Here is a 24,858-nt window from a genome sequence, read left to right as displayed (position 1 = left end):
GATACAGCAACAAGTTCTTAGTCTATCAGACTGTTTGTGATCTGATCACTGATCTGTGATCTCTGGTAACTTAGCGACGGGGCTATTAAATTCAGTTCATCGAGTCTGACCTCCGAAATACTGTAGAACTACGCAGTTCACATCCATGATCTTCTGCGGTAATATTTAGCCTACTATTTATTTGTACGTCGCTTTGGATGTGTCTGATGACGTAAAAATCTAATCAGATCGAAGCAATTACGAGGGGAAACCACAAGTGACGTTATCTTAGACTACTGTTTGTTGAAACATTTCAACTATCAAAACTTGTAATTTTGTTGTGTGTTAGCTTTTCATTCCAAAACAAACAACCAGCCAACCTTTTTTTCTTCAACTTTATTGAACACAAATCTTGACAGAATGCGAAGTCCAAACGTGTTTTTTTTGTTAGTACTCAGTATTTACACCAGTGACAGTGAAGAGAGAGATAGAGGTGATGACAATGTTTCACTTAGTAAAAATCTGTAGTGTACAAGAGAAAAGGCCCCAAAGGCAGGGAATAGTGGAACTAGGCTACCGCAGGAATCAAGGATTCTACCAGGGGACAAAGGCCTTGACTAAAATCCAGGGCATGTTCCAGCTTCTGTTCGGCTATCAGAGAAAGACATTTACAATCTTACTTGAGATCATCTGTGATTTGTTCAAACACTTGAAAATGCCTCTTATCTCCCTCGTTTCCTTGATAGGACATGGCGTGGTGAGATGGTTTGGTGAGAGAAATATGGCGTAACAATCCCTTCACCGAGTAATCGACGCCAAATATGAGCACTTCAAGGAAGCGAGGTAGGAAGAGAGACTCTTCTCACCTACAGTTTGAGAGTTTGGACAATGTGTTTTCTCCCCAATGTCTTTCCTGAAATACAATCCATGGCACAGTACACTGGTGAAAGTCTATCAATTCATGTAAAAACAAGCCTATTTAGAAATTGGTATCAAGGGCATTCGTGGGACATTTGAGGGACACCTGTATCCAGGAAGTCACCGCACACAAGAGCTAGCTCGTTTTGGAAAAATGAAAACCCATACTGTTTCAATTACAGTAGGCTATTAGCATTGTGGTATTATACAGCAGATTTTGTTGTTGTTGCCAATTTCCTCCCTCTTCCATTAAATAACTGAGCTTAGAAGAGTAAAAGCACTTAATGTCAGTATTTTCTTCGTGGTTGAGGAAAACAAAAAAGATTGGACCAAACAACAGATTACAGAACACTTCAAAAGATTCAATGTACGACAGGTAAAGCCTTCGTCAACTCGTTTTCTCAAGAACTAATTCGATGTTTTCAGACATTTTAAATCCGAGAGGAAAAAAACATGCATGCTAGTTTTATATCATGAGGGATGAAAACCGTTATTGTAGGTGTCTCGTGTTTGTGGGGCCATTTTGACCTTCATCTAATCTTTCCAACATGTCAGAATAACAAAAAACAATCATATGTTTAGGCTACTACATAGTGGAGCTTCAGACGAGAAGCCCTGTGATAAATACGACGAAATAATATACCAGCTTTGTTTTCATCCCTTTACACGGCAGTGTGAGCAATATCCTGGCTATTCTGAGTTTATTTCACAGTTAACAGATCAGCCAGCGTCTATTTCTGGACTGGCGCCTTCCAGAATAGCGATGAGCTGCTCTGTCAATGCAGAACCCGCCTGCTGCCCCCTGGAGGTAAAACAAGACAGCCGCGCAGCAGGATGGGATCGATGCCGCAACTTTGACATGTTTTGAAGGCACCGTCTCTGTTTTCTTTCAGTTTTGTTGTTGCATTGTTGTCTGTCATGGTTTTTCATGGAACCTTTTTTTTTGTCGTCTGCACTAGAAACTAAACCTTTCACAACCGAACTATGTTTTTTTTTCTATGACAAAGAACACATTGTTTTCACACTAGGATATTCACGCATTCACAGTGCACAAGCTTGCAGTCTAAAGTATGAGAAACACTGTACAAAAAAACTCGATTTAATATTTCATTTTGAATGTTTAAATCCACGTATCCACTGAGTGCTATGGCTTAAATAAGACATGTTTGTAATCTGGTCATTTACTCGGTTAATATGCATAATAAAGATGCTCCTGAACATAAAAGGCAAATTTCTTCCATCAGGCTTACTTATTTGAGATTGGGTCCGATATCTAAATTTGAAGTAGCCTACTGTTTGCAACAGCCACGATATTCTAAATATAAGGGGCAAAGCCTTCAGGGTACAGTTAGGATCGCTTTCAAGGCTACTTTAGGGCTTCGGTTTGTACATTCAGATTCTATCTTTGCTATACGGCTTTGATTACATCACTCTCCCTTAAGTCAGACTCCTGGGCACCGCTACTCTTCGTGCCCGCACCTGATCCCTGGTACCTGGAACAATTTGGGGAACTGCGTTTGAAAGTAACTATCCCTCAAAACCATTTAGCTGTGGAACGTCTCCAAAGCGCTTCTAACTGGCAACTTTCACGAAAAGGACTTAAAGGTGTGTGTGTGTGTGTGTGTGTGTGTGTGTGTGTGTGTGTGTGTGTGTGTGTGTGAAAATCAGAAAGAGGAAACACAAAGAAAATGTGTGTTCATATATTTGCCAAAAATAAAAACAAAACAAAAATCTTCAAGCGACAAATTGCGCAACCCTAACTGCCAACTTTGACTTCTCTGTTGAGTAAGACATTGTTTTTCTGCTTTGCTTCCTTTTGTTTAGGTTGAGTCTACATGGGACAGATGAACACCAGTGTAAACGTAAAAAAAAGAAAAAAGAAAAACTATGACATTAGAAAGAAATTACTCTGCAAAGTAGACATGCTAAGAATCTAGCTCTAGTCCTGGAAATTACACATGGAAAAACGAAGATAAAATAAAAGGCAGTTAATTTCTGCACAATATTTAAACACAAGAAAAAAACATTACAAAAGTACCCATAATTCATTAGCAGTCAGAATAATGATGGCAACACTGCATAACACGGAAAACAAAGGAACAGGAAATAGTGAGGGTAATGTCATGAGTTTGTGTGTGTGCACATAGTAAAGGCATTTTTCTGAAGTAAAGCTACAATCCTCTCATGGTTATCTAAGTGATATTTAACTGTCCCACATTAAAGACCGATAACTTTGATGTTACATATAAAAGACGGGCAGAGAGAGTGTGCTACATGTGAGGACATCCTCTTCTGCTTCCTATGAAAAAGTGAGAGGTGAAGAAAAAATAACTGAGAAAAATAAGGAGGAAATTCTAAGGCATGTGCATGAGGTCTTATATTTCGCTCTACAGGTCTAACAAACATCTTTTGTTCAGAAAACTCATAGAAGACACTGAAGAAACAGACCCTTTTAAAACTTTTTTTTGTTGCTTTTTTTTTGTTGTTGAAACTTTTCGTCATCAGATGGGGGGGTGGCTGTGCCGTGGGCAGGCTGTGCCGTGGGCAGGCTGTGCCGTGGGCAGGCTGTGCCGTGGGCAGGCTGTGCCGTGGGCAGGCCTTCTGAACCACGATCACGCTTTGCTCTCGTTTCCGTTTAACTGTGCCGCCTCTGTGGGCACCGTCTTCACCTCAGAAGGAGCTTTCTTCACCTCCGTCTCTGTCTCGGGTTTACTTTTGTCGTCTGTCAAGATCTTACCGCTGGAGGGAGAGAAAACCACACACACAAACACACACGCACACACACAAGAGATTCTCTTAGTGATGAATTTCAAATCTCTGTTTTAAGCTCAAAGTCTGTTCTAAGCTGTCTTTTGTGTCATTTCTAAAGAGAGAAAGGAAGAAAGAAAACCTGCTTAAGGTTTTGAGGGAATTTCTTTCCCCTGGAACCAAACGTGTTTCACACTTAACTGGATCTGCCTAGCTATCCTCTCATGACATCAAAGACAGGCACACGGATGTCATGGCAGTTTCTCATGGGACAATGCACAGTGACACAAGGGAAGAGGGGGAGGAGGCACAGTACACTACAATACACAAGGGAAGGATTCACTGTAATATGACTGTGTGGTAAAATGCTGTAAAGAAAACACAAGGGCTGTCTCGAAGGAGAAGCAAATCGGATAGGACACGACAGACAATCTTCCTGCAATAACTTGCGTCATTAACAGCTTGTCCTCTGGCAGGCTTTCCCCGTGTTTTACAGAAGGGCTTATTCTTTTTGAAGCTCCTTCACTGGAAGACGTTAAATTTTTCTTTGCCCTAACGCCAAGCTCAGAAATGGTCTTTTAGTCATTTTAGGAAATTCACTCAGACAGCACTATTCGATATCATGGATTTGCTCTTTTATCTCGGCTGCTCTGACAGGATAGTTTAGCCAACGATGCAAAGATTTCCCTCCATATGATTACTCTCACATGGTTCTTATTGATCTGTTGTTAGATATTAAAACTCACTTCTTACAAATCACATAAAAATAGCGGTTAAGTCAGAGGCCAGATAATCACTTATTTCTCACCTCCCTCTTTCTTCTAAACGTACCTCAACCCCCCTCAAGACCCTCCTCCAACAGTTACCTTTTCTTATCAGCCAAATCTTCCGGGCTTTGAGACAAGCCTAAATCAGACATGACAGAGAATGTCTTTGACTGTTTGACAAGGACCCGGGCTGGTCTGCTTCGCATCAGAGCCAGGACACAGGGCTGTAACCGTGGGGACGGAGGGACAACAAAAGGAGTAGGGTGACAGACCCCTGATGAAGCCATGAGCCGCACGAGGCTCCTCCATTAAGGACTGACAGGCAACGAGTCCTTTTGTTAAGGCCCTGGCTGGAGAAGGGTTTCACGTTACAATCTGCACCATCTAAACAGCCCTGCCTGCTGTTCCAGGCTGTGTAGAGAGTCTTTAGGGAGTCAGCCAGTACCGTCAGCTCCACTCCACAGAGCTGGGCACTGATTGTGGCAAGACAGCCCTGACTTCTCCCGCCACAAAGACACGCTCTGGACGTCCACCGCACCGCGCTCAGGCCCAGTCTACTGCCCCGTCTACTGCCCCGTCTACTGCCCCGTCTACTGCCCAGTCTACTGCCCCGTCTACTGCCCCGTCTACTGCCCCGTCTACTGCCCAGTCTACTGCCCCGTCTACTGCCCAGTCTACTGCCCAGTCTACTGCCCTGTCTACTGCCCCGTCTACTGCCCCGTCTACTGCCCCGTCTACTGCCCAGTCTACTGCCCCGTCTACTGCCCAGTCTACTGCCCAGTCTACTGCCCCGTCTACTGCCCAGTCTACTGCCCCGTCTACTGCCCAGTCTACTGCCCCGTCTACTGCCCCGTCTACTGCCCCGTCTACTGCCCCGTCGGACACGCGGGGATCATGGAAACACACCGTCCCTGCAGGGGGGAGAGGACGCTTGCCAGGTCTCGGGCATCGAGCCAGAAACCCCGCGCCCAGCTGTTTGGAGAGAGGAGGCAGAAACCGCAGGTCACCTTCACCTGGGCCCGGGTGCTGCTGCTCCCGCCTGCCTGCCCGCGGCCCTCCACCACGGGGTGGTGTAGCTGTCAGATGTGGGTGGCGGTGGGGCCCCATGGTTATATCTGTCACAGCAACGTCCTGATAGTGTTACCAGGTTGGCTGTCAGAGGCTGCGGGGGGGGGGGAGGGGGGTCATCGATCTGATAGCAGACTGACCTTGACAGCATAGAGCACTCGCAACAGGGAAGAAACTTTTGTGGAAGGAAGTCAAACACAAACAACGATGTTTTCCCAGGACTCCCAAACAAGTGACACGGCTTGTAATTAGGAACTAGGATGACAGCAGGTAGGTTTTTTTCCCCATCAAATCCTGCTAGTGTAGCATGAGTAGCATGCGTGGAGCTGATTAGGCTAGCAGTCTTGACTAGCTGGTCACAGTGATGTTGCTCAGAGACAAAAGCAAATCGGTTGGAACCCGGTAAGTGTGATTCTAGCACCTGCCACAGGAGGGACTGTGAAGCCTGAGAGGAACAGCTGTGGGCAGCGACAGCAGGTCAGAGGTCAACTGCCACCCAAACAGTCAGATCAAAGCACTCTTGATCCTTGAGTCTCTAATGTGATTTCTATGTAATCCACTACTTACATTTCACTCGGATGAAATTGTCTGCTGAATGAATAAAATGTAATTTATACTTTTAGGAGTGACTTTACCCAGAATCCCCGGGGATTGGCACAGGCTGGCTGGTCCAATGAGCTATGAGGGAGTGAGGCTGGAGGGTGGAGGATCTGAACTCCCGCACCTCTCTCTCACTAATGAGAAGACAGGCTCAGCTGACAGAGCAACAGTAGGCGTCCACTCTCTTAACAAGCTAGAATTGATCATTAACAGTGGTGGGAATCTTCGGGACTTAAATCAGGGAAAGGGTCAAGATTCTGCCCATCTACTGCAGGTGTGTTTCGACCCTGTATTAGGATGTGCAGTCTGTGAGACTGAATTTGGATTAAGGACCCAGACTCAGAGCGCAGCTTTCCTGTCCAGTCGCATCACGTTTACTTAAAATAGAACGAGAAAGAGAGAGAGAAGAGGGGGGGAGAGAGAGAGAGAGAGAGAGAGAGAGAGAGAGAGAGAGAGAGAGAGAGAGGGGGGAGGGAGAGAGAGAGAGAGAGAGAGAAGGGGGGGAGAGAGAGAGAGAGAGAGAGAGAGAGAAGGGGGGAGGGAGAGAGAGAGAGAGAGAGAGAGAGAGAGAGAGAGAGAGAGATAGAGAGAGAGAGAGAGAGGGGGGAGGGAGAGAGAGACCAAGAGCAGTAAACGAGAAGGCTAAACAACAAAACAGAGTTAGGGGATGAAGACACCAAAGTGTCCTGTAAATATTTTAGGAGGTATACGGATGCTATTCCTCCCCTGTGGACATCTAGTTTGTAGTCAGACTGGGCAAGCAAGGGGCACTGCGCCAACAGGGTGAGGCTAGGGAGCTGGTCGGTACCGACACCATGGTTTATAGATGGGTGGACAGGAGGCTTGCTTGGGACTGGGAAGACAAATCACCGTGGAGACCGAAGGGAGGGCCCTGCTACAATCACAAGTTATGAAGATAAATCTGCTGCTCATTACTCTTCCATCATCAAGACGATTCTGCCTTCACGCTCACTCTACGTTTGGGGAAGAACGACAACCTCCAATAATTCATAACTGGAGTCTTCAGTGGTTTTGAAGAGCTACTTTAGACAAGGCAAGGTTCTGGAACCAGGCGGGCGTCCTCAGGGCTTGCTTGAGATAAGACTGGCATCTAGGATCGTCTTTGGAGAACCAAAGCACGACCCAACTCTTCATCCCAGCCAATATCGCAGCCTGGCGCCATTCTTTTGCAATAAAGAATCTGCTTCCTGCCTTTACAACAATATTTTGGGAAGAAAACAACGATGCTTTGATGTCCTTTGTTCATAACGATTGTGGAAAGCTCCTTCCTTCTCTGGTTATGAGATCATAAACAAAGAGAATCCTCCCGGGCTCAGGGAGAGGCTGCAGTCACAGCGCCGCAATTCCCCGTTAAAGCAATGATGTTAGAGTTTGCACGAGAGACAGAGAAGAGAAGGAGAGAGAGGGAAGACAGAGAGACAGTTGAGGAGAAGGAGAGGGAAGACAGAGGAGACAGTTGAGGAGAAGGGCTGTGTCTACAGCAGAAAAAAAGACACAGGACTGTAAGGTGGAGGGGTGGGTGGAGGGGTGGGTGGAGGGGTGAGGGGTTGGTGGAGGGGTGAGTGGAGAGGTGGGTGGAGGGCTGGGTGGAGGGGTGAGGGGTGGGTGGAGGTAAATGGAGGTGACAGACACACAGCTTCTTTCCCAATCCCAGTGCTAGCATACTCCTAGAAGCGCAGGACAAATGCGTGTTGTCTTCCTGGGTGGTATGCTAGCCGGGATACTGGAACAGCTGTACAGCACAAACACACAGGTCGAAGAGGAAGTGAGGTCATACTCGTCCTGGGTGGGAGCAGAGGCTGGGGCTCTGGCGTCTCTGCCCAGGGCATGGAACCCATCCTGGGCCAGGCCGTCTATCTGTAAGTCCTTACTCTGAGGGGGGGCGTCGCCGGCGGGGCTTGTGACTGGCTCTGGCTTGCCCTGAGGAACGGTTGCTTTGGTGGAGGACGAGCCGGGGGCTAGAGGCAGCTCTGGAGCAGGGGCGCTGGGCTCAGGCAGGGCTGTGGAGGGTTTGGAGGCACCTGGGCTCTGGGAAGGGGCCGGGGAGTCGCTCAGGTCGACCAGGGGAGCCACGCTGGACTGTGGGGAGGGGGTGCTGGAGGGGGCTGTGGGGTTGCTGGTCTGAGGGGCCGGGGCGGGGGAGCTTTTGGGGGAGGCCTTGGGGGCCGCTTTGGGGTGGGGCTTGGCGGGGGCGGCAGCGCTGGAGGAGAGGGTTGTGCTCTCGCTAGCAGGGCTGCTCTGGGCCGTGCTAAAGCTCTCGGTGGCGGGGTCAGAGTTAGTGGCTGTGGAGGGGAGCATGTCCACCACTGTGGTGGTGTCAGCTGCAGGCCTGTGAGGAGGAGGAGGGGAGTAGGAGAGGAGGAGGAGGGGAGAGGAGGAGGAGGAGGGGAGAGGAGGAGAGGAGGGGAGAGGAGGAGAGGAGGAGGAGGGGAGAGGAGCAGGAGGGGAAAGGAGGAGGGGAGAGGAGGAGGAGGAGGAGGAGGGGAGAGGAGAGGAAGAGGAGGGGAGAAACCAAACAGGTGTTGCCAGAGGAACAGGAACGAGAGAAAGCCAACAGAGGGGTAGGGAGTGAGTGAGGGAGGGGTGAGGGAGGGGTGAGGGAGGGGTGAGGGGGCGAGAGAAGTGAGGCATAAAACATACAGAAGAGTGAGTGCTACATGCAGTGATAAAGCAAGTCACTAGAGATACAACATCTTTATAACAAAATCAGGGTGAAGTGAGGGATTAGGGGACACAAATACTAAAGCAAAACTAAGGACATTTAAATCAAAGTGATGTGAATAAGAGGTTTAAGGGTATAACTAAGTTTTAAGGCTGTTAGAGGTACTAGTTGGCATGTCATTCTTGACATTTATGTCGTGAGAACAGTTCAGGTGTAGGGTGGTGAACACCGGGTCTTCACTGCCCCTACAGGCACCAGGAGGAACTACAACCTATATAAGAACAAGAACACTGCTTTCTCTCACAAACATCGTTTCCTAAACTCACGATTTGACCTCTCCTCTACGCACCGTATCTTTCAACAGCAACGCTAACACTCTTCTCCCTGCCCTCTCCAGGGGAAGAGGGGAGGAGGGGAGGAGGGGAGGAGTGACGCCCCTGTGGTGTCTCCCTCAGCAGATCTGACAGCATGTCCTCCTCACGGTGGACAGCCTCCTCTCTGCCTCAGGTCTGGAGGTCAACTGTAAGCCCCGCCCCCCTGCTGTAAGCCCCGCCCCCTGCTGTAAACCCCGCCCCCCTGCTGCACTCACTCAGGCTCCGTGAGGGGCGTGGTCTCATTGGGCTCTGTGGCACCTCCTCCTTGGTGGTTTGGTGTGCGTTCCTCCTCAGTCCTCACCTCCACGATGGGCTCCTTGGACTCGTCCTTCCTGCAGGAGGAGGCAGGGAGCGCTGTCTCACACGTCTGGCTCTCACACGTACTTGCAGCTCTCTCTCTACCTCTCTCTCTACCTCTCTCTACCTCTCTCTCTCTCTCTCTACCTCTCTCTACCTCTCTCTCTACCTCTCTCTCTACCTCTCTCTCTACCTCTCTCTCCCTCTCTCTCTACCTCTCTCTCTACCTCTCTCTCTACCTCTCTCTCTACCTCTCTCTACCTCTCTCTACCTCTCTCTAGCTCTCTCTACATCTCTCTCTACCTCTCACTCTACCTCTCTCTCTACCTCTCTCTCTACCTCTTTCTCTCTTTGTCTCTCCTTCTCTCCCTATCTCTATTATATTGTATTATTTGAGGTATATACATATATCATAATCACACAGGTATATGGTTATCCCTGTTCTATGCATATTCACTGTCTCTAGCATACAAGCGCCTCAGTGCTGCATCTGCAGGAGCAGCAGAGCTGCAGTAGCAGAGCTGCAGTAGCTGCAGTAGCAGAGCTGCAGTAGCTGCAGAGCTGCAGTAGCAGAGCTGCAGTAGCTGCAGTAGCAGAGCTGCAGTAGCTGCAGAGCTGCAGTAGCAGAGCTGCAGTAGCTGCAGTAGCAGAGCTGCAGTAGCTGCAGAGCTGCAGTAGCAGAGCTGCAGTAGTTGCAGAGCTGCAGTAGCAGAGCTGCAGTAGCTGCAGTAGCAGAGCTGCAGAGCTGCAGTAGCTGAGCTGCAGTAGCTGCAGTAGCAGAGCTGCAGTAGCTGCAGTAGCAGAGCAGCAGAGCTGCAGTAGCAGAGCTGCAGTAGCTGCAGTAGCAGAGCTGCAGTAGCTGCAGTAGCAGAGCTGCAGTAGCAGAGCTGCAGTAGCTGCAGTAGCTGCAGAGTTTCTCCATACTCACGTGAAGGCAGCCTTCCCCTCCTCCATGTCTTTGCTCTTGGCCCCCGGTCCAGCCTTGCCACAGAAGTTGACGGCAATGCACATGAGCAGACCGCACTTGTTCAGGAAGTAGCAGGTGACGTCGACGCCCACCAGCAGCAAGATGAAGACCACGATCAGGATCCCCACGATGGCACCAGTGCCCAGGCCTGGACCCCCTGTTGCCATGTCTGGGAGGAGGGAGAGGGGGGAGGAAGGGAGGGAGGGAGAGAAAGAGAGGGAGAGAGAGACAGGGAGGGGAAAGGGAGGGAGGGAAAGAAAGGGAGAGAGAAAGGGAGGGAGGGGAAAGGGTGAGAGAGAAAGAGAGGAAGGGGGGAGGGATGGAGAGAGGGAGAGAAAGAGATGGAGGGAGAAGGTGAGAGAGAAAGAGAGGGAGGGAGGGAGGGAGGGTGAGGACAAGTGAGGGTCGATAGAGAGAAGGAGGGGTACACAAAGAATGCAGGACAGAGAAAATTAGAGTAAGAGGGGTAGAGAGACATTAGAGTAAGAGGGGTAGAGAGACATTAGAGTAAGAGGGGTAGAGAGACAGAGGTAAAGAGAAACAGAGAGAAAGAGAGAGAAAGGAGGTAGACAGCGTAAGAAAGAGAGAGGTAGAGAGAGAGGTAGAGAGAGAGACAGAAATGATGAGTCAGGATTTTATTCACAACCACTCATCCATAGCATGTGTTCAAGGTCTCAAGAGTGTTGCTCTTAACACAGCAGACTGTGAGCCAAGTATTGCATAGTAAACACAAATCTGTTTTGGATTAGGAATATATAGACAGGTGGTCAATTCTTGCACAAACTTGAGCCAACAATTTGTTTCAATTAAATTGTATTAGCTGCATCCAAATCACAAACAAGTGGTACCAACATATTGAAGTTAATATGTTAAACACACAATGCATTTCTCAGCCATATATGGTATGATATTAGGATTAGGCTTAACATGAGACAACACACATATTTAACCATATTGAAAAACAAACCAGCCATACCTATTGAAGGCATGCCAGAACGAAGCCTCAACATTAGAACATAAAGTGCAAACCACTAGAGCTTCAATCAGTGCTCAGCTCACTCAACAGTCTGGTAGAACCTTGTGCCCACAGCTTCCACAGAAGATGGCATTAAAGACAAACTTGACTCGACAAGAGTGAATTGCGGGCAGGAGGGCAAAGGTTGGGAGCACGGTCAAATGTAAAAAACAGGCACCCGGGCTTAGATATAACATAGAAGCAAACAGAATAAAATAATATAACATCACACTTTTGCAAAGGTAAAAAAAGCAAAGGGGTTGTGTTTTAAGTGAGCAAAAACACAAGCTACTTACCAGACAGTAACAAGCTCATACCCAAACATGTCATAAAGATGTTCACCAGCACACCACATTGTCATGAAAGTTTAAACATGCTTTTCGAGACTTTATGCACTTATAAACATCCCTCAACACAAACTTCACACACACACACACACACACACACACACACACGTGTTCAAATTCACAATGCTAATATGACAAAGCATTTACAAAACTTCTAAACAGAATCGTGTTGAAAGTCAAATTAATTGCTGCAATTTGTGTAATAATTAATAATCAATCTTGCAAAATCAGACTTCCAAACTATTTGCAGCCACTTGATATTCAGGAAACAAACAAGGAACTCTGAGATGTGATGCAATCAGTCCCTTGTAGATTTGTTCGTGCGACACAACCTTGTTTAGCGTATTGTTGATACGAAACAGGAGTGTCATGGTACAATTATAATGATTGCTAATGTGTAAAAAGAGTTGAGTGGCATTTTATATTTTCTTTCGTTCTTCTGGTATGAATCTATTAGTGGTCGAACAAGCTATAATTGTAATTTAGAACGGAAGAAACAAGATTTGGACTTGCCGATTTTTCAGAAGAACGGTACTGTGATACAGAACATGCATTTAGTTCTAAAACTTCTAAAAGTGGATTTGTGTCAAATCTTCTATTTACCAAGGTAACCCAATACTCTCTCTCGCCGCGAAATCATCCAGATCCACCAATCTTCCAGCGTCAAACAAAAGACAAACCTCGAACCTTCATTTATATTCATAAGAAAGCGTGCATTCTCAATCAAATGTATTGAGTCATATTTGTGCTGTTTCACCACCCCCCCCCCCCTCCCCCTTCAACTCCCCTTTCAAATTACCACGGCGGTAGTCTCTTATCTTACAGTAACACACGCAGCCTTTTTGGCAAACACTTTCAAACGCTTTTGCGCTCCAGGATCGAAGACTCACGTGTGTGTAGAGAGACTGATTGAATGTCAGAGCTGCAAATGTTTACCTTTAAACAAACAGTCTGTCTGCATTGGTACCGTACGAAGGACGGTATTTAGTCACCGGTTTGGAAGTATGTACAAGCATTCAGTCTCAAGCATTACATTTCTGGACATGATTGCCTATTTTTCATGTTTGTGTGGACACTTTAACTTAACAGACAATTCTACTGAGATACTTGTATAGTGGTAGCAGCACATAATTATAGTCAAAGGATCCCAAGTGTGTTGGATCACAGTACGACTGTAGATATGTTTTTTGAGTGTGAGAACATGCATGATATGCTCCAATAACAACCCTCATATTTCACTTGCGGAAATATCTAATTTTTTATAATGAGCGGATTGGCTGTGTGTTGCTGGGTTACCAGGCCTTGAGTGACGCGTTCCAGACATGTATCGCTACAGCAACAGAACAGTTGAATACAGAGAGCTGAATGTATTACAGTTGAGCACTATAGAGAAGGCATCGCTAGTCCTTGAGGAAGACCACAGAAGTCTGAAAAGCAATACAAGCTTTTCAGAATATTTCAATAAGTCTGACGTGCGTACTGTACTAAGTACTAAGCAAAGCTCCAAGCCGTATGGATATGATTTGTACGTTTTGTAGGAGTCTGTAAGAGATTAGCCCAAGGCTTGGGGGAGGGGAAAAACACATTCATTAAACACTAGTTTTAACATTTGCATTATTTGTTTAGTAGTTAAGGCCTCAGAACCTTGCGTCTAATAGTTGACCACGCTTGTACTGGCGTGAAAGAGAGGCATCGATCTGTCCCTGAAAGGTGAGAGAGCTTGGGGTTCCTGCAGAGGTGCCATCCACCTGCATCTCCCAGCTGTCTGAGCCCTGAACACTGACAAGGCTGCAAACCTCTCCTGGCTGAAACTCGCACACCTCCATCTAACTAAAGCTTACAGGCCTGTTGGGTTGGCAGATTAGAGAGCAAGAACACACAGCAGCCCCCAAACGGATCCTCACCTGATCCTCATCAGGTGATCAAGACTCGAAAACAATGACTTGATTATGAACGGTGAGTTTTAAGAGACGGTAATGGAGGGTGTTCAAAGATCTGAGTGGCCTGTCTCTCCCGGTCAGGTGGAGGAGGGTGGAGGAGTGTTCTGAGCCGGGTCGAGCGGTTGTGGTTTGTACCAGAAGGAGACGCTGTGTCCAGATGTCTGATCTGAACCCCTGCGGTGACACGGTCTCCAGAGAGTCAGACAGATGCTGCCCAGCGCACAGCGGTCACAACCCCTGCTCCTTCGTGACGTGTGGAAAAACCGCCTCTCATGGCATTAAGGAAGGACCAAACAAATGGGTTGGCACATGCGGACCAGGAGTTAACTCCAAGCGCATAACTTTATTACCTTCCGATGTTGACTTCAAAATGGGGTGGTGGGAGGGGGAGCAAAAAAAAAAAAAAAAAAAAAACGAACAAAAAAAGTTAATCTGAAATTTGAACACAACACAGCAATCCTTCCCTCAAGGGTGTTTTCAGTGCATCAGGCCTCAGTGTTTGAGGGCTCTAACCCTGGTTTATAGCCCCACTGCGGGGCACATCATCTGCCTGGCACACACCAGGCAGATGATGGGGTAAATAAACAAGCCTCATGTGTCTGGGGGGGAACACCGAAAGAGAGGCACTGCGTCAGTCTGGCGTTTCAGAATAAGAGTCTCCAATCTTACTTTGTCAAAGAAAAAAGGTAGTATTACTATTCCACCCCCTCCCATATATCTCCATAAAATCTACAATGAATACAGTATGGAAACACTGGTATGTACTTACAAAAATGTATTATAGAATATAATAATTTCACATTATTGAAAATGACCGACATATAGATTTTAGTGTTTTAACAGCTGTAGCATTAATTTTTTTTACGTGTTCTGTTGTTTCATCCAGGTAAAAAGAGGAAAAAAAAGAATCTATCAAAAGAACAGCCTACAGTATATTTTGTTTTTGAAGATCTTTTGAAAAGATTATGTACACTTTGTCACAAAACAATTAGAATGACAATCTGAACCACCAAAGCAGTGTCTTATCCCCTATACAGGGCAAGCACTGCATCCCTTCGATATGAGCCTTGTGGAAAATAAAACTACAAATGAACAGAAAAGATTACATAAGAAATGTTAATGGTCTTATGTTAACTAATACAAAATCCCTCTGCGAAGCCTGCCTCTGGAGTTTCATGATGTACACGAGGGATAATGGAAGCAGTTCAAACTTGTACACACACACGCAGAATACACAATGTGTCCCAATGGTACTCAAATCCATCATAACATGACAAAAGCCACACTGAACAGCATTATGCACCTTTTTACATACGGGGGGGAAAAAGGTGACCCCCCCCCAAAAAAGCAAAACAAAACAAAAACATTCTGAATGACATAAGTACTGACATTTTCGAAACCCCCTTAACATGAAATCGATATCTTGATTCGTCATGTATTATTATTCTTTTTTTGTGTGTGTGTGTGTGTCAGCACAAGGGTCAAAAGGCATAGAAAACAAGGATGCCCAGCTGAGGTGTCTAACACCAGGGCACCCTCTCTCTCTCTCGGGGACGTCTATACGAGCCACAACACAGTCAGCACAGAGAGCGTGAGAGAGGCCAACGTGTACGACACGGACGAACAGCCAAGGGTCGCTGAGGGCACGACAGGAAACAAACACCACAACAACAACAACAAACACCAGAAATCGTTCACAGTGACACAGCAAATAAATAAATACGGAAATAAAAAGGAAACATAATTAAAAAAAAAAGTGACAGTTACACAGGAAAGAAAAAAAAAAAAAAAAAAGGGAAAATTGTGTGTATGGAGATGTTAGGATCCAGAGGTGCCCAAGAAGATCACAGGTGAAGACATGGACAGGGAGGAGGGGGGAGGAAGAAGAGGCAGGGGGGGGGGGGGAGAGAGGGAGAGAGACAAAAGAGAGAGAGAGATAGAGAAAATAGGTCATATATACAGAAACACAAGTTCGAAAGGTTAATTGAGACTAAATAAAGGAACAGTAAAGGAACTCTTAGCAGGTTAGATGATCAACGTAAAAGAAGCGATAACACGTTAGTAGCAAACGGCAAACGACAGGTCAATCACGACAAGCAGGCGGGGGTGAAAGGTTCAAAAAGTGATGCGGGGTCACTGGGAAGGTTGGCGAACACAGACAGAGAAAAGGGCATTCTCCCTGGTATCCCCCCGGCAACAGCTGTCGTATTTCTTAGCCAATCACAATGGATCATAGGGGTTCTGTCTAGATGATTGGCTTGTCTTCATGCCTTTGAGTGGAAGGCAGGCAGTCAGGTGAGGCCAGAGAGAGAGCAGAGGATGTGAGACGCGTCCAGATCTCTCTCACTGGGACAGGAGCCCAGGCAAACTTCACATTCCAGTAAGAATATGAAGGAGATATTCAAAGTAAAGTTGATGTTTTGTGAAGGCTCAATGAATAAATGATGTTGCGTTATTAAAACCTGCACAAGCAAATAGCTTTTCTTTGTCGTTTCGCTCCATATCAGCCTCAGCTTGGGAGATTTGGATTCAAAACTACTGTCCTGTCATACAGAGCACGCTCACCAAAACCTGAGGGCCATGACTCCTTATCTGTCTTAACCCTAACTGAATAACCAGAATTTTTTTACAAACTATTTTCATTCCAAAATGCGTCCACTTCATATAAGACACGTGCAACTGCACTGGTCATCATGTTGCCATGCCAACTCCTCCTATGGTCCTGGGCTCATAGGACATGACTGATTTTGTCATTGTTCTTAGCAGAGCTTTAGAGCCAGTCTGGGTATATATGAATATCATCGTCCACTATGTTCTTGTCCTGCTAAAAACATCTTCCTGCTTCTCATTTGAAAAACAAGACTGCAGGCACAACCACCAGCTTTGCAGTTTGTGGCACAGCAACAAAAACAAATGAAAATAAAAAACTTGGCTAGTGTTCAGGTGAACCTGCTCTGGCAGGATAGTAAAGAGATCCAAACCTCCCTCTGCTATATGGCCGATTCCCACCAAGCGCATGTGGAAAAGCTGGCTGCCTGAGCCACAGACTGGCAGATGCCTGTTAGGTCTCCAGTAAAGCATTAACACATTAATCCTGTGGAGGCGTCCCCATGCAAGGACTGCAGGCTCCTTCCCCACTGAGCCAAGACACATTTTCAGGTCAGTAAATCCGGCAGCGAGTGAGAACTGAGAGCCACTAAACCTGGCTTTGGCAGGAGGGAGATGGGGGGGGGAGAAGAGATTCAGAGAGAGAGAGAGAGAGAGAGAGGGAGAGAGAAGGGAATTGGAGGGAGACTGACTTTTGATGCTCTTTCACGGCAACATCAAACAGCCAGCGTGGGTGAAGAAGGTAAAGGAGAGGAGGAGGAGGAGGAGAGGAAGAGGAGGAGGAGGAGGAAAAGAGGAAGAAGAGAGGAGCAGAGGAGGAGGAATAGAGGAAATGTAGCAGAGGAGGCATTGACAAAGGAGAGGATATATAAATATTAGTGGAAAGGGAGAGGGACCTTGATGGAAAGATTAAGGTTGGCAGGACACATGCAGCTTTATAGTTCTAGTTCTAGAGGGGACGGCAGGACAGATATGAATGTGCAGGGTCAAAAAAACAGAAATTCTAAGGAGTGCAACACAGGAGAGATGAACAGCGACAGGTTCAAAGCCCAGGTTTGGTCAGTGGGGGACACAGCTCAAGTTCAAATGCAAACCTTTCAGCCCACACAAACTGTCAACAGAGAACAAGCCGACTGTGTGCGTTGGGGAGGCTTCACCTGTGTTCAAAACCCTGACAAACATTCTCTGCTCTGACAGTACTGGTCAGTGTGAAACCTAACATGAAGGTACTGCATTCGGCCCCGCTAACAGTGATACAAGCTACCAGGCCCTTTTGATTTATTCATCTATCCTAGTATCCTCAAGCCAGTGTGTGTAATGGTGTGTTCAACCATTCTCTTTGGCTCTGAGGCTATCTACTGGACCGAAAAGAAGTCTTCACTGTGATGAATATCGCCCTTCAGGCAGCACTATGTGTGCGGCCATTTTAAATCAACAACGTTGTTATTTATCAGAAACTTGATTTAAAAAATCCAACTGAAATCAAGTACAAAATGACGAGATACAAGATACAAGATAAAATACAAGAGAGAAATGCTTTCGACTTCCCAGAGGAATTAGTTAGGAAACGACAACTACCTAGTTAAAACTTCAACAAATCTGAAGTGTTCTTTCCCAGACTCAGCATCTCTGTTGCCAGTGTGTGTGTGTGTGTGTGTGTGTGTGTAATATGATAACTGCAACTGTACAGCGAGTGCAGCTGGTGTGTGTGTGCAGCGGGCTGGGTGGGGGCCATACCTGGGACGGCGGTGGGTTCTGCTGCGGTTTTGAAGGAGAACACGGCAGGGGTGGACTTGCCCTGCTGGTTCTCAGCCACCACGTACACCACATACTCGACGTTCCACTTCAGGCCTCTGAGAACCACAAACTCACTGCTGGTGGGGAGGCGGATCTCTGGCTTCCAGTCCGACCCGTGTTTCTGAGGAGAGAGGAGAAGGGAGAGGGTGAAGAGAGGGCCGGGGTGAGGAGTGGAGAGAGGAGAAGGGAGAGGGTGAGGAGAGGAGAGGGGAGAAGGGAGAGGGTGAGGAGAGGGTGAGGAGGGTGAGGAGAGGGTGAGGAGAGGGGAGAAGGGAGAGGGTGAGGAGGGAGAGGGTGAGGAGAGGAGAGGGAGAGGGTGAGGAGGGTGAGGAGAGGGTGAGGAGCGAGAGGGGAGAAGGGAGAGGGTGAGGAGAGGGTGAGGAGAGGGTGAGGAGGGTGAGGAGAGGGTGAGGAGGGAGAGGGGAGAAGGGAGAGGGTGAGGAGAGGGTGAGGAGGGAGAGGGGAGAAGGGAGAGGGTGAGGAGAGGGTGAGGAGGGAGAGGGTGAGGAGGGTGAGGAGAGGGTGAGGAGAGGGGAGAAGGGAGAGGAGGGTGAGGAGAGGGTGAGGAGAGGAGAGGGGAGAGGGTGAGGAGAGGGGAGAAGGGAGAGGGTGAGGAGAGGGTGAGGAGAGGGGAGAGGGTGAGGAGAGGGGAGAAGGGAGAGGGTGAGGAGAGGGTGAGGAGGGTGAGGAGAGGGCCGAAGTGAGGAGAGGTCCGCCGTCAGGAGAAGAGCACGTTAGCCGCCGTCAGAAGAGGAGGCCACAGAAGGACCAACCCAGAACAACAAAGCACGATCTCCTTTTGAAGCACAGGCGGAAGGTTAATCCTTCACGCAGCAGGGGCCACAGAGAGACAGACACGACAGCAGGTCAGAGGTCACGAGGCGTTCCCTCTTGTACTCACGGGCTTGTAGCGGACCAGGTAGTGCATGATGGGGGAGCCCCCGTCGTCCTGCATGACCCAGTTGACCTTGAAGGAGTCGCCCGTCTTCTCCAGCCCTCCGTCCAGCTTAGGGGGGCTGGGCTCCCCTACGAGCACATAGCAGGGACACACGGTCAATCTCCACGGCAACGGCCAATGAGGCTGTCTCGTCCCCTGAGCCCCCTTGACGACGCAGGTGGCATGGCTACGACACAGATGTCTCTGGTTTCCTGGCACCGCGAGACCATCTGTCTAACTGAGTGTTTCTGTGTCATCGTGAGGTGGTGATCTCCCCCTCAACACCCTGTCATGAAGATGTTACTGTGCTCTTTCACCCCAGAGGGGGTGGGGGGACCCGAGACCTTTTGGTCTGCAGTCCGATGCTCTATCGATGAGCTCCACCTGTCCCCCAACAAACTGACAGAGCCCCGTTTGAACCCCCCTGCAGCGTGGTTGGTGCTGCTGCCGCCGTGTTTCCTGAGGGCAGTCGGCTCTGCGGTGACACAGGACGACGTGAGACCATGTGCTCTTTGACAGCGTGCTCAAGGGCTGCGTCTGTGTGATGGACAACTAGCGGGGGACCCCGGGGGGAGTGAGGACGCAGAGGAGAGCAAGGACTCTTCTCCAGGAATACCTCGTGATCTGGGCCATCCTGCACTCTAAGGACAGGGACAGTTCATGAGCCACCTCAGCATTGATTGGACATGTTACTCCATTACATTTAATAACATTATTATGGTCCACTAGGAGCGAGGGTCAGTGTGTTGCAGAATATGTCTGTGTGTGTGTGTGCATTTAATCACATAATCCCTTAACTAGGAAGCCATGCCACCTCAGTCCCAGGGGGCTGCGAGGAAAAGAGTCTAATCAGAAACACTCATTAATCATATAAACATTGGTTATACTTAGTGAGAAGCCAATATGCTCTTACAGCAATTACCTCCTGTGACTAAAAGGTAGAACCAGGATTCAAATGACTGCCGCAGTATGTGTAAATGACATCGGGTTTGGACTTTTGTCTGGGTTTGGCTGTGATCAAAGGAGTTTAAAAGATGGTTTTGTTGTGTACCAAGTGTCCTGCCCGAACACTCTGACCCAAGGTTGCTTGGCTACCAAGCCCTTGAAGTTAACTGCCATGTTTGACAGGAATTGGCTGCCTCAAAACATCCTGGTGTTATTTATCAACAAATGAACTGCGAGACGAGGTCAGTGTAGTAGCAGCCAACAAAAGAGCAGCAGACAGAAGCTTTGCTCCTGGGAGATATCAAACATCCCCAGACAACGGCAGCAGAGAACAATACGGTTTGGGGGTTCTACTGTAACCCTGACCAAAAGCCAGTCCGCCACACAATGGCTTGTCTCCTTTGACTTCAGCCAAACACAGCGAAGAAAGATAAGAAATAATTGGGCAAGAGGCAGATGAATCCTGATCCACTTTTAGTCGTGTCTGTCTAGGGGATTTTGAACTGATGTTCCCATTCATCTCCCAGATTGATTCCCGAGGGAACAGCATGCTTCTGTTTTCCTTTAGTAGCTCAGGCTCAAATCAGTAACAAGCGTTTTTAAATCTATGAATTGCTGGGTAAACTTTAAGAAGTCCCTCTGCTTTCACTACAGTGATCCTCACAATACAGTAACAAATCCCCACTTAAAACTGGAGTGATTTCATTGGATTTGGAGGACACTTCAATTGGAAATGCAAATTTGTCGTTCTTGACACTTGACAAACGGCGATCTCTTTGATTACACGATTAGTCAATCAACCATGCGTAAGGGCACTTTGTGTTCACCTCAGATGGTTAAACGTATCTGATTACATTCCCCTGAAAAAGCATTCAGCCACTCTTGGAGTAAGCATGATTAGATGCTGAAATTAGACAAAGGTTAGTGAGAAGAGAAACAGTACAGATGGTGTGACGTCCAGACAGTTATGTCCAGAAGATCTGTGATCAGATGAGTAGCATTCCCTGTTATGTGTGATGTTTCCTCAAGCTAATCGGGAGAGAAAGTAATTAGGGTTATACACAAAATATAGAACAAAACAGAAAACATGCTCTATCATGCAGATCGTATTATTATTCAATGTGTAGTGATTCTGGAATATTCTGTCAATCTTGACTCTTGAAGTGAACTTTTTAATCTGATCAAGAATAACGAATATGTTTATTGTTACTAATTTACAAATCCAGTGAGATTAACCAATTGTGGATAATTTAAAAAAATAAAATGTTATGCCCTCTGACTAGTCAAAAAAGGTGTGCATCTTCATAGATTTATACGTCTACAGTTTAGAAAAACACCATAACAGTAGGATTGTTACACAAATTGTGGATATCGTACAAAACACTGCCAAATTTCCAGTTTAATCAGTACAGGTGTGAATAACATGCCAGGTATGAGAGAGACAGACAGACAGATAGACAGAGAGACAGACATGCAGACAGACAGGCGGGCGCTGTCCCTCTGGACAGACGGGCAGTTAAGGAGGGGCAGACAGAAACGGAGTGAACTTGCATGCATGCATTACGTGGGTTGAAGACCACAGTTAGTCCGTTTGGTAACAGGTGGAGATCTTTTAGTAAAATGAATGATCTCCGTAAAAGAGTAAAGAACCCTGTTTCACTGGACAGTTCCCGGTGTGCAGGGCAGTGTGTAAAAGGTGGAGGTTCTGACATCGCTAGTGAGATGTTTGGGGCTGAGATGATGGTGGGTTTGCAACATATGCTGTTCGCTAAGTGGAGAAGATGCCCTGCTTGTTACAGCTATGGCAATGGCATGGTACTTTAGTCCCCCCCCCAAAAAAGGACAATATTTATACGATATGTCAGTATGTAAGATTTAGAGGTCAACCATTTGCTTTTTTCCCCCTTAAACTATGAATGAAAGGTGACAATATCCGATGTAATCATTATTCTACAGAAAAACAGACTAGTAAGGCACTGAGATGTTAAAACTTGAGTAGACCAGTCTGAAAACACCTCCGTCGACCTGTAGTTGGGAAGGCTCGGAAGCATAATGGCTGATCTTTAAAGAAAAAGTTATTATAAAGAGTTATTCCTATATGGATGGCTGGGGGGTGATGAGGTAGATAGGATGCAACTTGACAAAAAATAAAACGTTTTCAGTTGTTTTTCCTAAATGTAAATCTGTCAGTCTAATTGGAATTCTTATCTATTCGTCCAGTGTTTTATATAATCTGAACGGAACCAAACGGAAGAGAAATTTACCTTCTGTTCCCCAGCGAAGACGACATCAGCACCATGCAAGAGCCACATGACAAAGTCATATGAAACGCACGCACATGATTGGTTGAAAGGAAAGTGAAGGAGGAGGAGGGAGGGAGGGAGGGGGGGTTGGGGAGTCACATGGAAAATACAAAATATATTTTTTTAATGATGTAATTATGGGTAAGAAACAAAACAACAAGACAGTTAAAAGACAAAACGATACAAAACAAACAACAAAAATAAATGTTTAAATTTAAAACAGAACGTCTTTGCACATCAAAACACAGAAACATGTATAGCATTTAGATACATGAAGCATTTTGGACATCCAGCATGAGTTCTGTTACATAAAGATGTTTTTATAAAAGACAAACAGAAGTTGGGGATGTAAGGGAACACCTTATGGGAGAATTAATACAGAATACAACTTCCAATTCAAACAAAAATGGTTCTGCCCAAAACTGCCTCATGCATCAACGAAACAGTATTTCCTCTGACTGACATTCATGTGCCTTTGAATCGATTTCTGTGATAAAAAAACAAAATATGACAAATGTGACATTTTTGCCAACCCAAAGAGCCTTTTTGTTTTTGTTTTTACGAGTAACACCAAAAGGTGTGACACCAAAAGGTGTGACACCAAACCAAGCATGTACATGTTCTTAAAACAGAGGAAAGCCCGCAGTATTTCCAATACTGATCAAAGCACATCATGCAGATCTACACGTGGCGCATGATGCTGTCCTTCACAACAGGGACACATGGAGGGTTAGGGACGTCACGTCTGACAGTATTATGACTCTGAAAGCTGAAAGAATTAGACAACAGGGCAGCACAAATCTAAAAACAGAGACATTGTTCTGTCACAACAGATGACCTACCTACACACACACACACACACACACACACACACAATACCTCAGTTCTACAGGGAATTATGCTTTTCAAGATGAATTAGAAAAACTCCAAACTGTTGGGAATCGTTATTTCGAACCATTAGGCATGCACCATCCAAAATACTTACTCCATGTACCTTGTGCTAAACTCGTTTCATTATGCACCATTGTTACCAAATTGCCATATTGAGGCGAAATCTCACGATTGAGCAAGTGTAAAAGCTGTAAGCGTTTAACCACGAGGATCTGTTATCGTCTGATAATACTGTATGCTTTGTAACATTCCAGTCCCTTCTAAAGGTTGTTAAACAAAGTTAGTCGCTAATCTAGTGAACAATATAGCTGTTCTATGATTATGTTAGTTGAGATTGTCTCTGTGGCTGTTACAATAGTTACGTTTTCTTGGGGGGGGGGGGGGTTGAAACATGTTATACAGCACATAGAACTGGACTACTTAATAATATTAATAATAATAATGTGTTCATTTAGCAGACGGTTTTGTCCAGAGTAATGTACGGGGTAATTTGAACCTGCAACCTCATGATCTGTAATTCATGCCCTCACAATCAGTTTGATGAGCACTCACGTGTTGATCATGAGCTACAGTTACTGTCTGCTCTGAAGCAACTTTTGAAAATGCACGCAACAAAAACCCAGATGACAACTTTGTAGACAAAATCCAAAATTAGCTGAATCATCAGATAGTTTATCAACAAACGATCTCAAAGCGGTTCAAGGAAAATACTTTTTTTGTTTTCTAGTAAAAAAAAATAGCTGACCGGTGCAACTCGGTTATCTACCTCAGTCCTAACCTTTCAGACAGTCTTTAGTCACAAAGGGCTTAGGTAAGGAGAGAGGAACATTTCTTGCTGTTTGGTATTCATAAGGGTGAGAGATTGCCAATATGAACCTCCAGCTGTCTGTTTCTATTCCGTCTCTCTTCGATTTTGTTTCTAGCAATCTCACGGTAGGAATCCTTAAAAGAAGCCGTCTTCAGCTCCCAGCAGAAGTCTGTGTAGGTTTAAGAAGCACTTCTGCCCTCTTCTCCTAAGACCACACAGGTGTCCTTCCCTGCACTGTGTGCAGCGCTGTTCCCTACTCTGAGCCAAGGTCTAATCTCATCATGTATGCTGTCATGGTTACATTAAAATCATCCTGAACCGTCCTCCCTAACTGTCATTCTTGAGGTCACCAGGAGGTTAGAGAAGAAAGTTGGAAAATTTGTGTTCTTATACTTTTCTTTCTTTTCTTTACTTTTCTCATATAGTGTAGTGATGAAGCTGCTGGCTTGCTTCAGATGTTTTCATCACGCACGTACAGCCGTTATATTATGGGAAGGTACAAATCTGGAGGCAGTGTATCCTGCTGATGTAGAAGGGACAGGGCAGGTTCTAGAGCGGTTTTCTGGCAGAATTGTAACTCTTCTTTTGAACCGTAAAATCATAACAACCAAAGAATTTCACATTGCTGCATGCTGCATTTCAACACACAAGTCACAAGCAACAAAAATATTTAGATTATTTGTTTTTTCTGTATTATCATCATCAATACAAATGAACTTCAAATCAAGCCGTAAAAAGGGGTGTTCCAGATAGCCACTTGAATTAATTCATCCGGTACATGCACTGTGGTGTTAACTGAATTCATATCGCCCAGGACTAATGGGTCACGATGACACAAGGTTAACCCTAGACTGTGGTTAGTGCAGA

At 46.3% G+C, this 24,858-nt stretch overlaps 1 protein-coding gene and 1 long non-coding RNA gene across 4 annotated transcripts in view; one reads left to right on the top strand and one right to left on the bottom strand.

Moving 5' to 3' along the window:
* On the top strand, positions 1 to 2,110 carry LOC146246399 (uncharacterized). 3 transcript variants are annotated; one of them, XR_014734593.1, is made up of 3 exons: positions 1 to 158; positions 726 to 822; positions 1,610 to 2,110. It is a non-coding gene; the product is annotated as an uncharacterized LOC146246399 (long non-coding RNA). The 3 variants fall into 3 exon arrangements; XR_014734592.1 differs by lacking the exon at positions 1,610 to 2,110 and having other exon boundaries at positions 726 to 917; XR_014734591.1 differs by lacking the exon at positions 1,610 to 2,110 and having other exon boundaries at positions 1 to 183; positions 726 to 917.
* Positions 2,111 to 2,503: 393 nt separating this feature from the next.
* ncam1a (neural cell adhesion molecule 1a) overlaps positions 2,504 to 24,858 on the bottom strand; it is a 53,974-nt gene continuing 31,619 nt past the window's right edge. Inside the window, exons 16-21 of the mRNA XM_084684083.1 lie at positions 19,009 to 19,133; positions 18,048 to 18,228; positions 10,363 to 10,570; positions 9,353 to 9,469; positions 7,879 to 8,430; positions 2,504 to 3,636 (exon numbers count right to left, since the gene is read on the bottom strand). Of these exons, the coding sequence (XP_084540209.1) occupies positions 3,510 to 3,636; positions 7,879 to 8,430; positions 9,353 to 9,469; positions 10,363 to 10,570; positions 18,048 to 18,228; positions 19,009 to 19,133 (1,310 nt within the window). The 3' untranslated portion in view covers positions 2,504 to 3,509. The remainder of the gene's footprint in view (positions 3,637 to 7,878; positions 8,431 to 9,352; positions 9,470 to 10,362; positions 10,571 to 18,047; positions 18,229 to 19,008; positions 19,134 to 24,858) is intronic.

Source organism: Hypomesus nipponensis, chromosome 20 (genome assembly GCF_054491055.1).
Source record: "Hypomesus nipponensis isolate SF chromosome 20, ASM5449105v1, whole genome shotgun sequence".
NCBI classification, from domain to species: Eukaryota; Metazoa; Chordata; class Actinopteri; order Osmeriformes; family Osmeridae; genus Hypomesus; species Hypomesus nipponensis.
The sequence above is the reverse complement of the archived record's forward strand: the minus strand, read 5'-3'. Positions and strand labels throughout refer to the sequence as shown.